Below are 17,300 nucleotides of genomic sequence, written 5' to 3'. Positions count from 1 at the left end.
GTCGTGTGTCGTTGATCTAACGTCCAACCCCTCCCATTCATCCCTTCACGATGGGAAACTCCCAAACCAAGGAATCGCGGACCACCACGCCTCGCAACCGAAGCCAACAATGGTCATCGGATGCTTCGGGTCGCGCGTTATATCAAAGCTCTCGGTCGGGCAGAAGCAGTCGGCCGGACCTATCGCTTCTGGGAATCGGCAGTAGTCATCATGATCGCGATATGGCCGCCCTCGAGCACCGGCGTGAAACCAAGCAGGAACGGGAGGCACGTCGGCTGGAGAAGGAGCGCGCCGCTCGAGTCAAGGAGCGTGAGCGCAGTATGAAAGAAGAACATGTCGATGGAGGTTACCTAGTGACACAGGGCGTGTACGTGGGGACGGAGGACTTCAATAAGGCGGTTGTTCGGCAACTGATGGTAGGGCTACTTTTGAAAAAAGTCCATACCGGACAAGGCTATTGTTTACTAATACTAGTGTAGATTGAGCGTCGACTCGCTCCCTTCTGGAGAGGGTTGAATGACTACTCCGACTCATGGGCAGAGCATCAGCTTATGGCCGCGGCCCGGGGTATGGAGATCCCCCCACCGGACGAGATTCCACCCGAGTTAGAATACACCTTCCCCAAAGCCACACCAACAAAGGCACCGGTGGATATGAATAACATTCAACACCTCACCGTTCCGATCACTTCCCGCTCTCAGTCTTACAACTCGGATGTATCCCAAAGCTCGAATCCCGGTCAATCATTACCCTCGGCAACATCTCCGATCGCATCTGGTACATCGACCTCACCACTCTTCCGAGCCCGCGCAAAGACCATGGCTGCGTTGTCGACATCCTCGAAGCATGGCTCACAGACTGATCTCACCCCACGGGAGCTGCAGCTACCCAAGGACCCGTTTGTCAACGGCCAACCGATCGAAGTCTATCTATATAAGGATGCGAGCGAATGCCCCATTTGCTTCCTGTACTATCCTCCTTATCTCAATCGCACTAGATGCTGCGACCAGCCTATCTGCTCTGAATGCTTCGTGCAGATCAAACGCCCCGAACCACACCCACCAGAGCACGGCGAGCCCGATGCGAATGCTCCAGCCTCAACAGAGGGAGCCCGGACCGAAGAAACAGAGTCGCAGCTAGTATCTGAGCCATCTGCATGTCCTTTCTGTGTTCAGCCAGAGTTTGGAGTCACCTACGCTATGCCCCCCTTCCGCCGAGGTCTGACCTACGGCGCCGATCCCAGCGCCCGCCCTTCCCCCCACATTACTTCCCCAGTGTCCTCCACCTCCTCTTTGGCCTCCGCGAACCTTGCCCCTATCCCCGGCCGTCGCCGTGCGACGTCCCTTTCAACGACCGACCCTTCCGTGGTCACTACTGATAAGGTTCGACCGGACTGGGCCCAGAAGCTGGCCAACGCCCGAGCTCATGCGGCACGCCGTTCTGCTGCTGCGACCGCTCTACACACTGCAGCTTACTTGATGAATTCTGGCTCCAATGATTCCCGTGGTCTAGGTTTGAGCCGGCGAGGGTTGCGGAGAGCCACCCACGGGGATGCCGGCCGGTCCGGTTCCCCTGCGCTTAATGCCCTTGCCTTTCTAACTGAGCGACCAGATCGAACCCCACCTCGTGCACCCGACACTGATTCCGCCGAGGAAAGCTCGGGTAATATTGCCCCACCACGGGAAAGTTCGAGACGCACTCGAGTCGACGACCTCGAGGAAATGATGATGATGGAGGCAATTCGCTTGAGTTTGGCCACTGAGGAGGAGCGTCTGCGGAGAGAAGAGAAGGACGCCCGGAAGGACGCCAAGAAGAGAGAGAAGGAAGCGAAGAAGGCCGAAAAGGTCAACCGCAAGACCGGTCTGTACAGTAACAATGCCAGCAGTACTGCTTTTGAAGTACCTGGCGAAGCGTCGCTCGCTAAAGCTACCAGCACTTCCTCCTCCTCCATTGGTGAAGAAGCCTCCGCAGCAGACAAAGGCAAGGCGGTTGATCGTGCCGCCTCGTCAAATCCATCTATCTCATTGAACACTGCTAGCCAGGCGGAGCAACCCCCGGTGGCCACTGAGCAGCATGCCGCTACCGAACCATCACGGCCATCGCATCTGCGGAATATGTCGAGTGCTTCCTCATCTTTCTCTTCAATCATGGAAAACACCCCGGATGAACGGCCAGCTGGTCATGTCTCTGCAGATGGCAGCAATACTTCTCTTGAGCCCATGTTCAACTTCCGCAGCCTGGCTGCTGTGATCGGTGATGAAGACAAGAACCATGAAGCTGAACACGTTGAGAATGCCACTCAACCAGATGCAGAGGGCTCGTCAAGTGCTACTCCATCGGTCCATCAGCCCACAGCCGATCCTCCCAGGCCAGAGTCCACCCCTATTCTGAGCACCAAGATAGATTCGGAAGGTAGTGTCTCGCCCAAGGAGCTTGAGACGCGGTCTGTGGAGATCTCAGCTCCTACGGCCAACCCCGAGGCGACATCTTAACTCACGCTCGTTCAAGTGTCCGTCCTCTCTCTTCGATTCTTTTTTTTTTTCTCTCCTTTTTTCTTTTGGTCTGTCGCAGCATGAGATTAGCCGGCGCAGTAGGGGACTTTGTTCGGTTTGTGTACCAGAGCATTTCGCTCCTTTCTTTTTCTTTGTCATCGGTTGACAGTTTTTCTCATGGCTGGCTGTCTCCATTCATTGCATCAGTTCCTACTTTTCATAGAAATCCAATCAAGAGAGTATCTTAAGTCGGACAATGCCCTGTGTATTGGAGGGTGTTGAGTATAAGTATGTGCAAGTGCTTACCAAAGATAGCCAGTAGTCTAGTATGGACAGTCTCAAATGTCTAATCAGTGGGGTGTATGCAGTGTAACGGTACACGGGCGGGGCGGCGATGTAGCCGTGATTGGATATAAGAGCATTAAGGAACAAGCCAACCGCCGCTAATGATCAGAGTGGGCCCTATCTTTCAGGTGGGGGAAATGTTCGAAAATGAACGTATTGCCTGGTTTTAAATAAGCATGAAAATTCATAGGAAAGTCCGAATTGCGTGAACTTGTGACCAGCAAAATTTTGTATAGATATCGGATGCTCGGAACTTTCTAGATGCAGGACAAGTGGCTCGTGCCTTGTTCCGTTGCCACCGCAAACTTTTCTCGACCCAAAGATGAGCCGGCCCCACCACAAGTATACGGAAGTAGATAGCAAATTATTCACTGTAGGGTGTAGGCAGGAATTATCTGTGTAGATTTTTCTGAGGCAATCTGTAAAATAAATGATGAGTTCAATAACAATGCGAATTGGACGTCATTCACCCCTTCATTCCCCGTGCGGAAGCAGATGTTGGTGATTCTTAGTGCGGCCGCTCCCGGGGTTCTAAGTTTTGCCCTGAGAAGATTCTTATCTTGGACCCCCACCTTTTTTCTTTTCGCCTTTCACCTACTCAACCCTCTGAGATCCCAGGCGACAAGAACTTCTCTGAGCCTTCGTCGACTCTTACCAATTCTTTCTTCGAGACTGAATTGAAAGGTCTTGTGCCCTACAGCCAAGACTGGAAAGATTCGACTTGCAGAGACAGATAGCCGTAAGGTCTTAAAAACCTTCACAGAACAATGGTATTAACACACCAGGCAAGATCACACCCTTCGCTCGACGATGGATTCCCTACTGTACAGCTTTTTCTGCTAGGTATGTCTCTCTTCTTTTAACACAACGGATGATCGACTGATCACATTTTCAGCGATATGTCGTGTGGCTGAGCCGATTGCCTTGACGTCCATCTTCCCCTACTCATGGGTGATGGTCAAGGACTTCCACGTGGGCAGTGGGAATGATTCCTCTTTCTACGCCGGAATCCTGATTTCCGCCTTTTCCCTGGCAGAGGCCCTCACAGGCATGTTCTGGGGGAGTCTCGCCGACCGACTGGGCCGAAAGCCCATTCTACTCTCGGGTTGCTGTGGCACAATGCTCTCTCTGTTCATTGTGGGGTTGGCTCCAAACTTCTGGGTCGCTCTAGCGGGCCGCGCGCTTGGTGGAGCGCTCAATGGGAATATTGGAGTCATTCAAACGATGGTGGGGGAGCTGGTCAAACGACCTGAGCATGAACGTGAGTTGCCAGTCTATCTTTTGTATACAACAAGCTCCTAATTGCCACTATCGCAGCCCGTGCCTACGCTATAATGCCCTTCGTCTGGTCTATTGGAACTATTATCGGGCCTGGTAAGCTACAGCTCATGACTAGTCAAAGAAGATTATAAGCAGCTTGCTAATTGTTAATAGCAATCGGAGGTTTGCTTGCAAGACCTGCGGACAACCATCCTTCTCTTTTCCCTCAAGATGGTCTTTTTGGACGCTTTCCCTATTTACTGCCCAATCTCGTCTGCTCCTTTTTACTTCTCCTGAGTATCATTGGCAGCTGGCTGTTCCTACAAGAGACTCATCCGGATATGCAACCTGATCGTGATGAACAATTCGAGCCTACATCTGTCGACCAACCTCTCTTGGCGACGTTGGGAGCAACCGCCAATGGGGAGGTTGACCTTCGAGCCGATTCATACGGAACATTCAACCAGATTAGCTCATACGAAGAAAAGGATTGGGAGGTGCAGGGAGATGAAACTTTCCCTTATGAGGAGAAATCAGCCAGGCCAAAAGCATTCACATGGCGTGTCACTATGCTTATCATCGCTCTCGCTATCTTCACTTATCACTCGATGACCTACGATCATTTATTGCCCATCTTTTTACAAGACGAGAATAAGAGATCCGTTTTACCGTCCTCTCTCTTCGATATTCCCGGGGGTATTGGCCTTTCTACTCAGACTGTCGGTATGATTATGTCTACGGATGGCATCATTGCACTCGTGATTCAAACCGTGATTTTCCCGGCACTGGCCCATTGGCTTGGAATATGGCGGCTCTTCGTTGTAGTGGCCATACTTCATCCCATCTCATACTTCATGGTTCCATTTTTGGCATTCCTGCCTCAGAACTCTGTGTTCTATGGTATTTATGCTTGTATGATTGTCCGCAATATTCTGTCCATCGTTGCTTTTCCTGTGCTCCTGATTCTCATCAAGCAAGCCTGTCCATCGGACTCGGTCATGGGTAAAATCAATGGCCTTGCCGCTTCTGCTGGCGCAGCCTCGCGCACCATTGCATCTCCCATTGCGGGCTTACTGTATGGAGCTGGGACAGAAATCGGTTGCACTGCCGTGGCCTGGTGGGGGAGCAGTCTTGTTGCCCTCTTGGGAGTATTACAGCTTTGGTTCATTCGGCAGAAAAGACAGTCGTTTGATATCGTCGAATCTGCTACAAGTTACATCCCTCCGGCTTTTGAACAGCCACTGCATGAACCTGTTCGTATCATTGTGACCGACACGAATGGTAATGTCACTCCGGAATCTTCACCCACCTTCCCATTGTTGGAAACGAGGCCCTAGGCATCAGATTCAAGAAGGCCCCTTCATTGACGATGTTTTTTCCTTCTCTTCCCCTCGGTCTATATGTACAGTCTCTGTCAGGATATCTCTCTCATTTCCTTTGTATTTTGAAGCAAAATTAGCAACGGGCATTTTGAGCGGCTTGCATTTACGGAGTTTGGTGTTGATTTCTGCATGCATGATTTTATAGCTTTCCTTCTGCCAGTGCAGGACCAAAAATTTACCAATTCATCAAACATTGACTACAATCTTTTGCGAACTGCTGTTAGTAAAAGCATGCACTTTTTGTACAGAAATGGCAGAAAGGTGGCAGAAAGGCAAAGCGGTATATGGGGCGCGTTACGCTAGTCCAATTGAGGCATTTCCGACTATGTTTATGGTAGCGACCCAGGGCGGTGAAAGACTATATACACTTGGGTGGTGCCATGCTAGTCCCAATATGGGTTAGCTCTGTTTACACAGCAACCGCCACGATCAACTCAAAACACTCAAAACACTGACCTTCCACAACTCCACACAACACCCGAGGGCCTTTGCGATTGTCTTTACATCGCCCCTCACCTGCTGCTATCATGGCAAATCCTCTTTTACCCCTCTCATCCTCCTTCCAGAATGCACGAGCTCGGTCTCCCAAGATCGGCTCATCGCCATTCCTCACCAAAACAATCGATGAACAAGCCGAGTCAGAATTTCGCGTTCCATCAAGTCCATTGAAAAAAGCCTGGACAGATCATGTATCACCAGACCCCAGTGTGTACGATTCGAATGAAAATTACATCCCTAACGACGACGACGAGATTGATGCAAACAACGATAATGCCGCTTTTCAAGATGCCGATAGCTCACCATTCCGGGAAAATGCGCGAGAAGACACCGTCGATTACCAAAAATTGCAAGAGTATCAACAACGCACACCCTCGCAATCGCGGCATCGCTTTGGGCTGGGACCAGCAGAAGACCCGATGAGTTCTCCCTTTCGTCCTGAGGGAAAAGACGAAACGGTAGACTTTCAGAGACTGCGTGAGATACAACCAATGTCACCTGGCTTGAGTAAGCGTCTTGCCATCGATAACCCGGAAAGTTCTCCATTCCGACCAGAAGGGAAGGATGAGACAGTGGATTTCGATCGGTTGCGCGAGCTGCGGGCTGAATCGCCTGATTTTGATGAGCAGCCTCTGGAGCCAGAAAGTTCGCCACTTAGATACGATCCCAGAGAAGAAACTGTTGACTTCCATGGTATTCGAGAAGACGAAGTCATACGAGAGTCTATGAGCAATTCTCAGCCAACTCCTCCCAAGGCGCATAGTTCACCTTTCCGACCCGATGCCGGAGATGATACTCTCGATATGCGAAAGTTACGCCCGACACCTCGTCTATCACCGGGCATGGAAAGCAGTCATTCCAATGCTGCTACGCCTCGGAAAAGATCGTTTGACCAGACTCCGCAAGATTATGGCGAAGACGCAGAGATCAATGAGCGGGCAAAAAAGGGCATGCTCAGCCGAGCTCAAGGTCCCGAGATTCACATCGATCTTGAAGATGAGTCCAGCGTCATCCACGACCAAAGTTTGCTTTCAACTGCGAGTGCCTCTCAAGACCGGTCGACAATTGCAAATAGTATGATTGAAGACAAGCACAATGAGGGCATGAGTACTGTTCTTCATGACAATGATGATATGATGGACAAAGAAAACGACGGCCATGATGCTGGAAATTCCAACCTTAGTGAAGACGACCACGATCCCATGGACGATACTGGTTTGAGCAACTTCTCTGTCCTGCCAGACATGACCTCCTTTGCAAACCTTCGTGCCGACTCGCCTCTAAAGTCAATGCGTGGCAGCGTGGGGCCCAGCCTACCTGCTACCGCAAACATGTACCGTCGCAGTGTGGATCCAGCAACTCCAGGCACTGCACGAAGATCGCATAGAGCTAGTGCGCTGCTTGATGTCGATTCATCGATTGGATCGCCTACCCCCAGAAGACGGGTTTCTCGAGACATCGGTAACCCGGAAAGGACCCCCAACTTGCTCGATTTCTCCGATCAAATGAACTTCTACCCTCGTCATTCGACGCAACAAAACTCTCAGTACTCTCCTCGGCGGTCTCCCGTGAGGAATATGCGGCAATCCATGCGGTCGCCATCAAAACTGTCTCTACTGGATTTCGATATTCCGCCTGCACCAACACCCCGCTCCATTCCCACTGTCACACCCCGTGAATTAGAGTCGCTCAAATCCGGCTTCATGTCAGAGATCTCTTCGCTCAAGGCCACTCTCAGTGGCAAAGAGGCGGAGGTCGCCTGCTTGAAGACAGCAATAGGAGACGCAGAGAGGCGAGTTGGAGAAGCCTTGGAAGAAATTCGCAATGAGGTTGCCCGGAGAGAGACCTTGGAGATTGAGCAGGCCGAATGGGACCGCCGAGGTAAAGATATGGAAAGAGTCCTGCAATCCGTCCGCAGTGAGCTGGAAGATGGTGAACGTGAGCGAGACCGCCTCGCTAGAAAAGCTGAAGATGCGGAAAAGAGCAAGGAACAACTTGAAAGCAGAATTGTAGAGCTTGAGACACAGCTGTCCACCGCACGTTCTTCTACTTCAGAATCTGCCAGCCAAGGGTCACGACGACCCTCACAGTCGGCAGAAGACACTGCACGGGAAGTGCAGGATGCCGTTGAGAAGGTTGCTCGTGAGCTTCACACTCTCTACAAGGGCAAACATGAGACCAAGGTTGCAGCATTAAAGAAGAGCTATGAGTCTCGCTGGGAAAAGCGCCTTCGTGAGTCAGACAACAAGCTTACTGCTGCCCGCGAGGAAAATGAACGGCTGAAGGCTGAGCGTAATGCTGCCGACTCCGACTCCATGGCGGCCGCCAACGCCAGCATGATCGCCCGTGAGAATGATGAACACGAAGCCGAAAAGCGTGTCTTTGAGGCTCAGATTCAAGGCCTACAGCATGAGATGGCGGCATTGAAGGAAGACAGTGAAAGACTGCGCTCCGAGCTCAGAACTGAGCGTGCTGAAAAGGGAGAGCTTGTTGCTGCTGTTGATGAGTGGCTGAACATCCAGGCCACCCAGCCTGCGCCAGTTCAGCAACAGGAAAGGGAGCCTTCTGTCTGCTCTGCTGGTATTCCCGAGGAGGATTACCAGTCAACCAGTGAACCTCCCGCCGAAAACCTTCGTCGAAGTGTGAGCCGTTCTGGATCCAGTGGCATTCGCCCTCCTTCTACAACTGAAAAGAAAGGTCCACGTTTCGGAGCCCCGGGTGGCCATTCTCGCGGTAACAGCGGAGGGAAATCCGGCATTGCTGTGTTCACTCCTGGGCGCGGTGGAATCATGAGCTCTATTGAGCGAATGGGACGTGGAGGTGCTTAAACATGGGATGAGGACTTGGGTGTTCTTTGTTACCTTGGTACAAATGAGGTTCGGTTCGGGTTCGGGTTATTATTCTGGGCACTTGGTTTTCTCTGTTTCCTGCTTTCAAGTCTTGATTCCCCTTTAGCATGTGCCTTTATGTTGTTTATGAAATTCTATGCTTGAACGTGCTATGACCTCTCCGTTTGACTACATATGAAAAATGAATCACCATTGTATGAAATGAATAGAGTGATCAATGGCGCCGCAAGGTATTATTGTACATGATTAGGTTTCCAAGATTAAACGTAGCTTTTTCAATTACGTATCTTCCGCGAGTACTTTCTGCACTTCATCTGCGATGTTATACTCAAGCACATCCTTCGCGGGGTTCGCCGGGGAGAAAAGGCCTGTCCAATCTGTCAGTAAATCGAGGTCCAACTATAGGAATGAAAGACCACTTACCAACCATCCACAAAATCAAATACATCACAAATTCGCCCACGATACCCTTCTCCTGCTTTTTCTGCTGGCGTTGCTGGGCCTCATTAAGGAGAGCCTTGACCCGAGGATACCGCAGAGCCATGTGTTTCTTTGCAGCAAGTTGAATGGCATCCTTCTCCGTGAACTCCGCAGTAGAGGCATTCCCATATACTCCCTTCAGATAATGAGCCAACATCATCGGGAATGATTCTGAATCTTCCAGTGCCTGGGCTGAGCCTTGCCCCGACGTTGGTGGCAATGCATGTGCTGCATCACCTAGTAGCACGATGCCATCTCGATCCCAGATCGGCAACTCGGGCGTCGTCCATGTCGGGTACATTGTCTCTACATTCACTGATCGAATGATTTCCTGGATGACAGGATCACTCCAGTTCGCGTGTCGTTTCCGTAGGTCTTCTGTGATCGCATTTCGATCTACAGTTTTAGGATCTGGGGTCTCTTTCATCCCGTAAGTGGACCACCAAGTGAGCGTGTCTCCAGGTGATGAAATGTGGTCTGCTGATGCCCGATGCTCATTTGATTGGGAGCTGGATGAGTAGACATAGCCGAACATGCCTGATCCACCAAAAGTGATTGTCATAATACCATCTGGAATGTTGCGCCGTAGACTCTCTGTAACGGGTGTGAAGCCACCCACTCCGACAAGACCTCTGAAAGTATCTTTTAGATTTGTCCGATTGAACATATTGAGAGACAAAGAGCTTACTCGTATTTTGGAGGGTAGGGATCATCTTCTGGGTTCTCGACATCAAAGAGAGCCCGTTTCACCGTTGACTTGAGTCCGTCGGCGCCTATCACTAAATCGGCTTCGACAGGTTCACTTCCGTCAACGAATGTGATAAGATTTTTGCCAGTAGGACTTCCATTGGGAACTACTCTTGCAATCTTCTTGTTCACAATCACATCATCTGGGATACGGTCCCGCAGACATTGCCAGATTGAGTGACGGCTCATGGCCACCGAGTTCATTGCGTGCCCATTTACCTCCGCTGTTGCTTGCACCTGCATCAATGTCCACCCATAGGCGCTTTTGATGTGGAACTCTGAGTATGGATATCCACTGCGGACGACATCTTGTAACAGGGACTCGTCAAGTCTTCGCAGTACGTTCAACCCATTGGGCCCGATACCTAGTCCGCCGCCCACAACTAAGGTTGCGGATCGGGTAGTTCCTTCACCAGTGACAGAAGCAGGTCTTTCCTGGAACGTTGTGTCCCGGGCTGTATCATAGGCTTCATAGATGGTGTAAGTGTGGTTTTCTGCAGGCGCCGGTGGCTGGGGGAGATGCTTTTTTAGCGAAAGATAGGCTGAGCAGCCACTAATACCGGCCCCGACTATGATGATTTCCATCTTGAGATATTCCCATACTCAAACCAGGATGGATTGATCGAGAGATTTGAGCTATTAATCAGTTATCTTGGCTATATTGTATGCCATGAGGTGTCATCAGGCTGCCATGATTTGACGTGAAGTCAAATTTGTCTTTATACGAGGTCAGCTGATCTGGCCCTTCCTTTGCTAGTATATTTGCATTGGACTTCATTTTGTCGCTATTTGATTTCAATACAATGTAATGCTATGCAGATCAACCTGGATTGCGCTATATTCAAGTTCATGGTCATGTGAATATCTGACATTCCAGGTACTGCATTTTGGCCATCCAATCACCATCCTTGAAATTTACAAGCCACGAAAGTGGCAACCTCAAATCCAAGTCAATGTTCGGGGGCAAAGTTCCAAAGTCAAGCCTCGCGGGGTGCCGATTTGCCTCGACAGGCTTTCCTAATCCGGTCCGATTCCCCTCGTCCGGCCCGTCACATACAGTACCCAACGGTACATCTCTGCAAAACGTCACACGGGTCAAAGAGTGCCGATAATGCATGATAATGCGAGAGAATTATAGCCAATGATTTTCGCGAGTGATTTTTGTGCTTCTCTGGCAGTTTGACGGTTTGGAGGGGTTATGCGCAATGACGCCACTGATCCGCCTTTCCACCCCTCCATACCCGTATTTCCAAGGATGATCCGCCCCCCAGTCTAAACGTCCAGGTCCTTAGTGCGGGGTGCAAGCTCTACAAGTTGAGCCTTTCTTTTTTTGTCGACTTGTCTCCGGTTTGATACGTGGGGCAAGGGTAAAATCCAAGCCACTGCGCCAAAATTCCGTTCACTGATTTGTTCCGCGCCAGACCCTGAGCTTGGACCTTGTCTTTTTCTTGGGCGCCAAGGCCTCTCCAGCGCAGCAAAGTCCGGGGTTGAGACCGGCGTGATGCCCGACGCAATATTCTCCGCAATTCCGGTCCTATCTTTCAAGGCTGCTGCATAACAGACCGAAGGGCTAGGTGGCGGCTATTTGAACCCCGCTGACACAATACTTGTTTATTGCTGAAACGCAGAACGTCCGCCCTAAAGTTGTGCCGAACGCGCACTCTATGCTGGGTCGGAGGGACTATTTCGAAAACACTGCATTGATTTTATTGAAAATAATCTTCGGGCTCGGTTTGCAACACTATTGCTAAGCTACTCCTGAGTATGAGGATCATACCTTGCATATGGATTCGCAACAGAATCTGATCTAGGATGCTGTGGACAGGGACAGGTGGGTATCTCGGAACCAGGAAATCTTACCGGCCCCGGACTTCCATGTCGGCAGGATTGGACCCAAGGATCGTGCGCACGGCAACAGGATTCGGGAACTTGACCTTTGCCAGGATCGTGATTGGAGTCCCGCTTGGATCCGCTTTTGACCTCGTGAGAGCCAGAATTCTCCAGAGAAGGCGTCTTCATACTGTATTGGTAATGCCCCGTGATTCATTACCCCCACATTTGTTGAATTAGGTCTGGTGAGGCCGAGACCTAAGTTTCATATCTCTTAGATATTTTATAGGGCCCTTGGTTCTTTGGTTCTTTACATAGGAACCTTGTAAATGGTAGATCCCACATGCAGAAGATCCCACATGCAACAATAGGTACAAAAAAATGAATGGCACATTGCTCCGATGATCGGTAGTTATTTATGCACAGACACACCCGTTGAGCAATCAGATTGCAGGGTATAAATCCGGTCCCTGCGCTACATAACTTGCAGGACAATGGCCCGGGGGGATGCGGAATATTGTCGTTTCTGTGCTGCGAGACATGGATATATGGATGTATCACGGACATATGCGGCATGTTGATTTAACTTTTTTATTGATTTATCTACATATTTTTTTTTTCTAAATCATATCTGATATAGGTAACAAGTCCGGTTATCGGCAGATATTGACTTTTGTGGGGAGTCAAATGGGCGTTCGTGTTCTGGGGGAAACACCACTTTATTGGTTATCCATTGTTGCTGTGCGTCCCACGGTCGAGACCCGCTGGACTTAGTAATGAGGGTTTCAACTCACGGAACCCGGGGTACTCCAGGATCTACGAAATTCTCATCGAGTTATTTCTGAACTCCCATCGATATGAGTGTTCTAGCACTTCATAAATTATACCTTGCTAATCAAAACCAACCCCACTCAATAATTCAACAAAGAAACGATCAACGAGTCCCTCCAGAACGGCAAGCCTGCGACAAGCCTCCACCACACTAACAGTTGGCCCCACTTATTCTCCGCCATCGGCGACTGGAGACGGCTTCTTTGGAATTTTTGGTCCTTTCCAGTGGATTCCTGGCTGGACCGGTACACATCTCCTGAAAATATGTCCGTCCAGACCCCCCCAGGTTCCGCTCCTTAGACTAGCGGCTGCGATCTACCCCTGGTGACCCGTGGGTTCCAAGGTTGGGGAGAAATTGTTGGCCTTTTGGGTATCTCTCGGCGTAATTCGGAATTTCTGATGCGAGGGTTTTTTTGGCAGTTGCGTCTCAGGCCTATCTGTGTTACATGTTGCACTAATCCAGATGTACAATCTAAATTCTAATCTATAGAATCTGATCGGATTGGCCTTTGAATGTCCAATATGGAGGGCTTGGCAGAGGGGCATGTGAGTGTTATAGAATTCTAAATGGTATTATAATGTACCTGTTACGCTAGGAGACAAGTGTCCTGGAGAAGACTTGTTATGACACACCCCCGACTCCACTTAGTGGATGGGGTATGCAGCGGATTTTTTTTCCCTCAAATTTTTTTTTTTTTCCTTGCTTCTCCCTTCTCATAATGTACTCAATCATGCATGATTCTTATCACCAGCCTCTCTACTCTCTACCCTCTACTTATACTCTACAGTATAATTCACATACTCCATGTATTGTAAACGGAAAAACCGGCACCGCGACGGACCCGTTGTCCCGTGACCGGGCCGAGCGTCTGGTACGCTAAACCGAATGCGTTGGCTGTGACGACACATTCGTCGCTAGGTTTTAGTTGAATTTTGGTGAATATTTGGCTTTCGAGGAGCCACGAGCCAGGCAGAAAGTGGAAATGCCTCTCGTGTGGGGAATTCCTGCCACTCTTGGTCTAGCGAATAGTTGATGCGCGATTTGGGGGTAATTTTACTGGGATCTGCCCCAACCTGGGTTCGTCCATTTATACTATATACTTAAGCAAATCCACCTCCCCCAGAACTCGCGCCCCCAGTTCTAGTAAAAAAATTTTATTAAAAAAAATTACATCTCCACTCCCTGAGGATATTTCATTATATTCCTCGAATGTACCCCATACGCCCCCGATCATTATGAATACCACTATGACAGATTCCGAGTCCGGCAAACGAAAGGCCTCTACCGCCGGCCTCTCCGCTCATAACCGCCCTGTCAAGCGCCGGGCCTCAAAAGCTTGTTGCTGCTGTCGCGCCCGCAAAGTGCGCTGCGATGTGGTAGAGAATGGTTCCCCTTGCACCAATTGTCGACTAGATCAAGTCGAATGTGTCGTCACTGAAAGCAAGCGGAGAAAGTTCGTCAACACTATGAAACAAGCCGGAGAAAAAAAGAGTACTCGTCCAAAGTCCTTTTTAGCTAACGGAATATCGGTGCTACAGGAAGTCTCGTGTTGAGGTCGAACATGCAGCCCATTCCGAGTCCCCCGAGGCCTCGGAGGAGAACCTGCTGCATAGTATTCAGGGATTGTCTGAAATGGCACCCACTTCACCTTCACAGGCGTCCGTTGATCTGGATCACGGACAACATATGCCACATTTGCTTTGTGCGTACCCATTGAAGAAAAAAAAAAAAAACAAGATATATACAACATATCTTGATGAAGATCATGCATCTAACTTGCCACTGCAGATCAAACACAGGCACACCGCATTGGCTCCGATGATCAAAACCGTCGCCGCATGGCCCCCAACCCTGCCGTGCCCGCCACTATGCCCCTGGCAAACGCCACACTGCAAATCCAACAACTACTCGATCCCTCTTTTGGAAACAACCGAACTGCGAACGCCTTTCTCCCCGACTATATTCGAGGTCTACCCGCCCGATTCCAGAAGGAGGATATTGACTACTTGGCCGCGAAGGGGGCGCTGACAATTCCAGACGTAGGCCTACGAAACGAACTTCTCAAGGCCTACATTCACTATGTGCATTCTTATATGCCGCTCTTGGATCTGGAGGAGTTCCTCCAGACCATTGTTCAGAACGACGGAGTTCACCGCATCAGTCTACTTTTATTCCAGGCCGTCATGTTCGCAGGTATGGCCTTTGTCGATATGAAGCATTTGCAGGCCGCTGGTTATCAAACCCGAAAAGCTGCTCGTAAGATTTTCTTTCAGCGAGCCCGCCTCTTGTACGATTTCGACTACGAGGTGGATCGTATTTCTTTGGTCCAGTCTCTGCTGCTCATGACCTACTGGTACGAGACCCCGGATGACCAAAAGGACACTTGGCACTGGATGGGCGTCAGCCTGTCTTTGGCCCACACCATCGGCCTCCACCGGGACCCCGGCAACTCACGGATGGATCTTCGTCGCCAGAGAATGTGGAAACGCATCTGGTGGAGCACATACACCCGTGATCGATTGATTGCGCTGGGCATGCGACGGCCCATGCGTGTGAAAGATGATGACTGTGATGTGCCGATGTTGACCATGGACGACTTTGAATTCCAGGCCTTCTCACCAGAAATTGTGAATATGGTCGGGGATTCGGAGATTTTACAGAATGTCAGCCACCAGCGAGAGCTAGCGTTGATGTTTATTGAAAAGGCTAAGCTTTGTCTTTGCGTGAGCCATGTTCTTTCCGCACAGTACTCGGTGCTCAGTCACAAATTCGGCGGCACCATGGAGACCACCATGATGTTGGTTCCGAAGAAGTCCACGGCAGAGTCCTTTGAAGTGCGACGATGTGATCAAGAGCTGGAAGACTGGCTGGCCAATCTCCCGGTGGAAACACAATATACGCCCTCGGGGGTGTCGAAGCTTCCAGAGGCTCGTGAAGTTCTTCACTCGCACCGAGCCCTGTTGAAGATGGTTTATCTTACTACATCCAGTGCTCTCCATCGCCCACAGGTCCTTCCCGCCGTTCCCTACCCGTCCATGGATTCCGAGTTACAAGAATTGTCTCGCCAGAAAGTTCGATCTGCCGCCGTGGAGATCACCGCCATTGCGCAGGATCTCCATGTTCTGGACTTGACTCGATACTACCCGACCACCGGAGTGACCGTGCTCCTTCCCGCCGTCATTATTCATCTCCTCGATATCAAGTCCAGCGACCCAAGCGTACGGATGACAAGTCTCCAGCGCTTCTACCAGTGCATGCGCATTCTACAGCGTCTGCGGGAGATCTACGCATCGGCCGACTTTGCAACCTCATTCCTAGAAGCAGCCATCCGCAAGGCCGGTATCCAGCTGACGGTCGCACCACAAGAGGTGCATTCCAAGCGATCCCGCAAGACTGCCACCACCAATGATCCCTTCGATGCCCTATCTCGGAACAACACCCTTACCCCTCCTCCGGACTCATTGGCCCAGAAGATCCCGGATCTCACTTACCCCCAGGCCCCCGCAGGCGGGCGTACTGGAAGTCTCTTTGCCTCAACTCCGCCACACTCCGACGGCAGCGAAAATGGCAGTACCAACAACCTCAACCCGACCCACAATCACGATGCGTTTGCCATCCCCGAGCTCAACTCGGAGCTCAGCCTGACCGAGCTAATGGATCTGGCCAATGATGCTGAGGTGACTCAAAACGACTTCGATGCGCTGATCAACTTCGACGACGCCGGGAATGAATTCTTCACCGATGAGTCTGGCCAAGCCGGAGCCGCGGCTGAAGACAAGGGCTACGACTTCGGTGTCGAGAACATGAATGGCATGGGCTTTGACGCTGATCCTAAATCGATTGATTTTGCCAATCTAACGGAGCTACACGGTGATCATGGCTCGGGCGACCTTTCAGCCGAGGCTCATTCCCGGGCCAGTCTGACGGCCGATCTGGACACAGACCTTGGCATTGGTATGGATGAATAAACATGTGCAATGTTTCTTTTTTTTTTCTTATGACTCTTGGTGGATTGTTCTTAGCGGGATTATTTAATTACTGTATTACAAGCTTTGCACATTGGAGAAAGGAAGATCGGGGTTCATATCTGGCGCACCCGGATTGATTTGGTTCTGGATTTTTCTCTATGATGACCACGATGTCCTTTTGTACTTTCGATATAGAGAGGGATTTTTGAAGAAAAAAAAAAGTATGAGCAATATGATGATTATTCCATTGAATCGCTATAGCATAAAAGTCCTAGTAATGTTTCTTTTCTTGATTTGATCCACATGCCGATACCATCGGCATCACATGCCGGACCCCGAGTTCATGTCAAGGCGCAGTGATCGACGTCAGTCTAGTGCAACGGTCCCAGGGTTCAGGGATCGACAGGGGCATTATGCTGGAGTTATGTTTGATATGCAGATGCGGCTACTATTAACACAGATGGGCCGAGGTTAGACGAAGTTGCCACTATGTAGTGGACTCTATACCTCCAACGGGTTTCGGGGTTGAAAAATCCGACAAGGTATAGATTCACCCGTCAAACTGAAGAGTAGCGGTTCTCGTATTTGATAGTCTCTAGAAACCATGGGATGAGCTC

The 17,300-nt window shown here is 50.3% G+C and overlaps 5 protein-coding genes across 5 annotated transcripts; 4 read left to right on the top strand and 1 right to left on the bottom strand.

Moving 5' to 3' along the window:
* Positions 1-50: 50 nt before the first annotated feature.
* Positions 51-2,492, top strand: sip5 (Sip5p; the record flags this gene model as incomplete). Its single annotated transcript, XM_057063325.1, has 2 exons — positions 51-416; positions 480-2,492. The coding sequence occupies 2 exons, from the start codon at positions 51-53 to the stop codon at positions 2,490-2,492; spliced, it is 2,379 nt and encodes a 792-aa protein (XP_056924240.1).
* A 1,112-nt stretch (positions 2,493-3,604) lies between these two features.
* N7503_003777 (MFS transporter) lies at positions 3,605-5,434 on the top strand (the record flags this gene model as incomplete). The annotated part of the gene is made up of 4 exons (XM_057063324.1): positions 3,605-3,680; positions 3,733-4,098; positions 4,155-4,211; positions 4,272-5,434. 4 exons carry the CDS (start codon positions 3,605-3,607, stop codon positions 5,432-5,434), a joined length of 1,662 nt encoding a protein of 553 aa, XP_056924239.1.
* A 572-nt stretch (positions 5,435-6,006) lies between these two features.
* Positions 6,007-8,805, top strand: N7503_003776 (uncharacterized protein; the record flags this gene model as incomplete). The annotated part of the gene is made up of 1 exon (XM_057063323.1): positions 6,007-8,805. The coding sequence occupies one exon, from the start codon at positions 6,007-6,009 to the stop codon at positions 8,803-8,805; it is 2,799 nt and encodes a 932-aa protein (XP_056924238.1).
* A 300-nt stretch (positions 8,806-9,105) lies between these two features.
* On the bottom strand, positions 9,106-10,638 carry N7503_003775 (uncharacterized protein; the record flags this gene model as incomplete). Its single annotated transcript, XM_057063322.1, has 3 exons — positions 9,106-9,194; positions 9,250-9,938; positions 9,995-10,638. 3 exons carry the CDS (start codon positions 10,636-10,638, stop codon positions 9,106-9,108), a joined length of 1,422 nt encoding a protein of 473 aa, XP_056924237.1.
* Positions 10,639-13,818: 3,180 nt separating this feature from the next.
* Positions 13,819-16,683, top strand: farB1 (putative C6 transcription factor (Ctf1B); the record flags this gene model as incomplete). The annotated part of the gene is made up of 3 exons (XM_057063321.1): positions 13,819-14,168; positions 14,254-14,417; positions 14,504-16,683. Exons 1-3 carry the CDS (start codon positions 13,951-13,953, stop codon positions 16,681-16,683), a joined length of 2,562 nt encoding a protein of 853 aa, XP_056924236.1. The 5' UTR covers positions 13,819-13,950.
* Between the last annotated feature and the right edge of the window lie 617 nt (positions 16,684-17,300).

Source organism: Penicillium pulvis, assembly GCF_028828015.1.
Source record: "Penicillium pulvis strain IBT 33274 chromosome Unknown contig_1_segment0_segment0, whole genome shotgun sequence".
Classification (NCBI taxonomy): Eukaryota; Fungi; Ascomycota; class Eurotiomycetes; order Eurotiales; family Aspergillaceae; genus Penicillium; species Penicillium pulvis.
The sequence above is the reverse complement of the archived record's forward strand: the minus strand, read 5'-3'. Positions and strand labels throughout refer to the sequence as shown.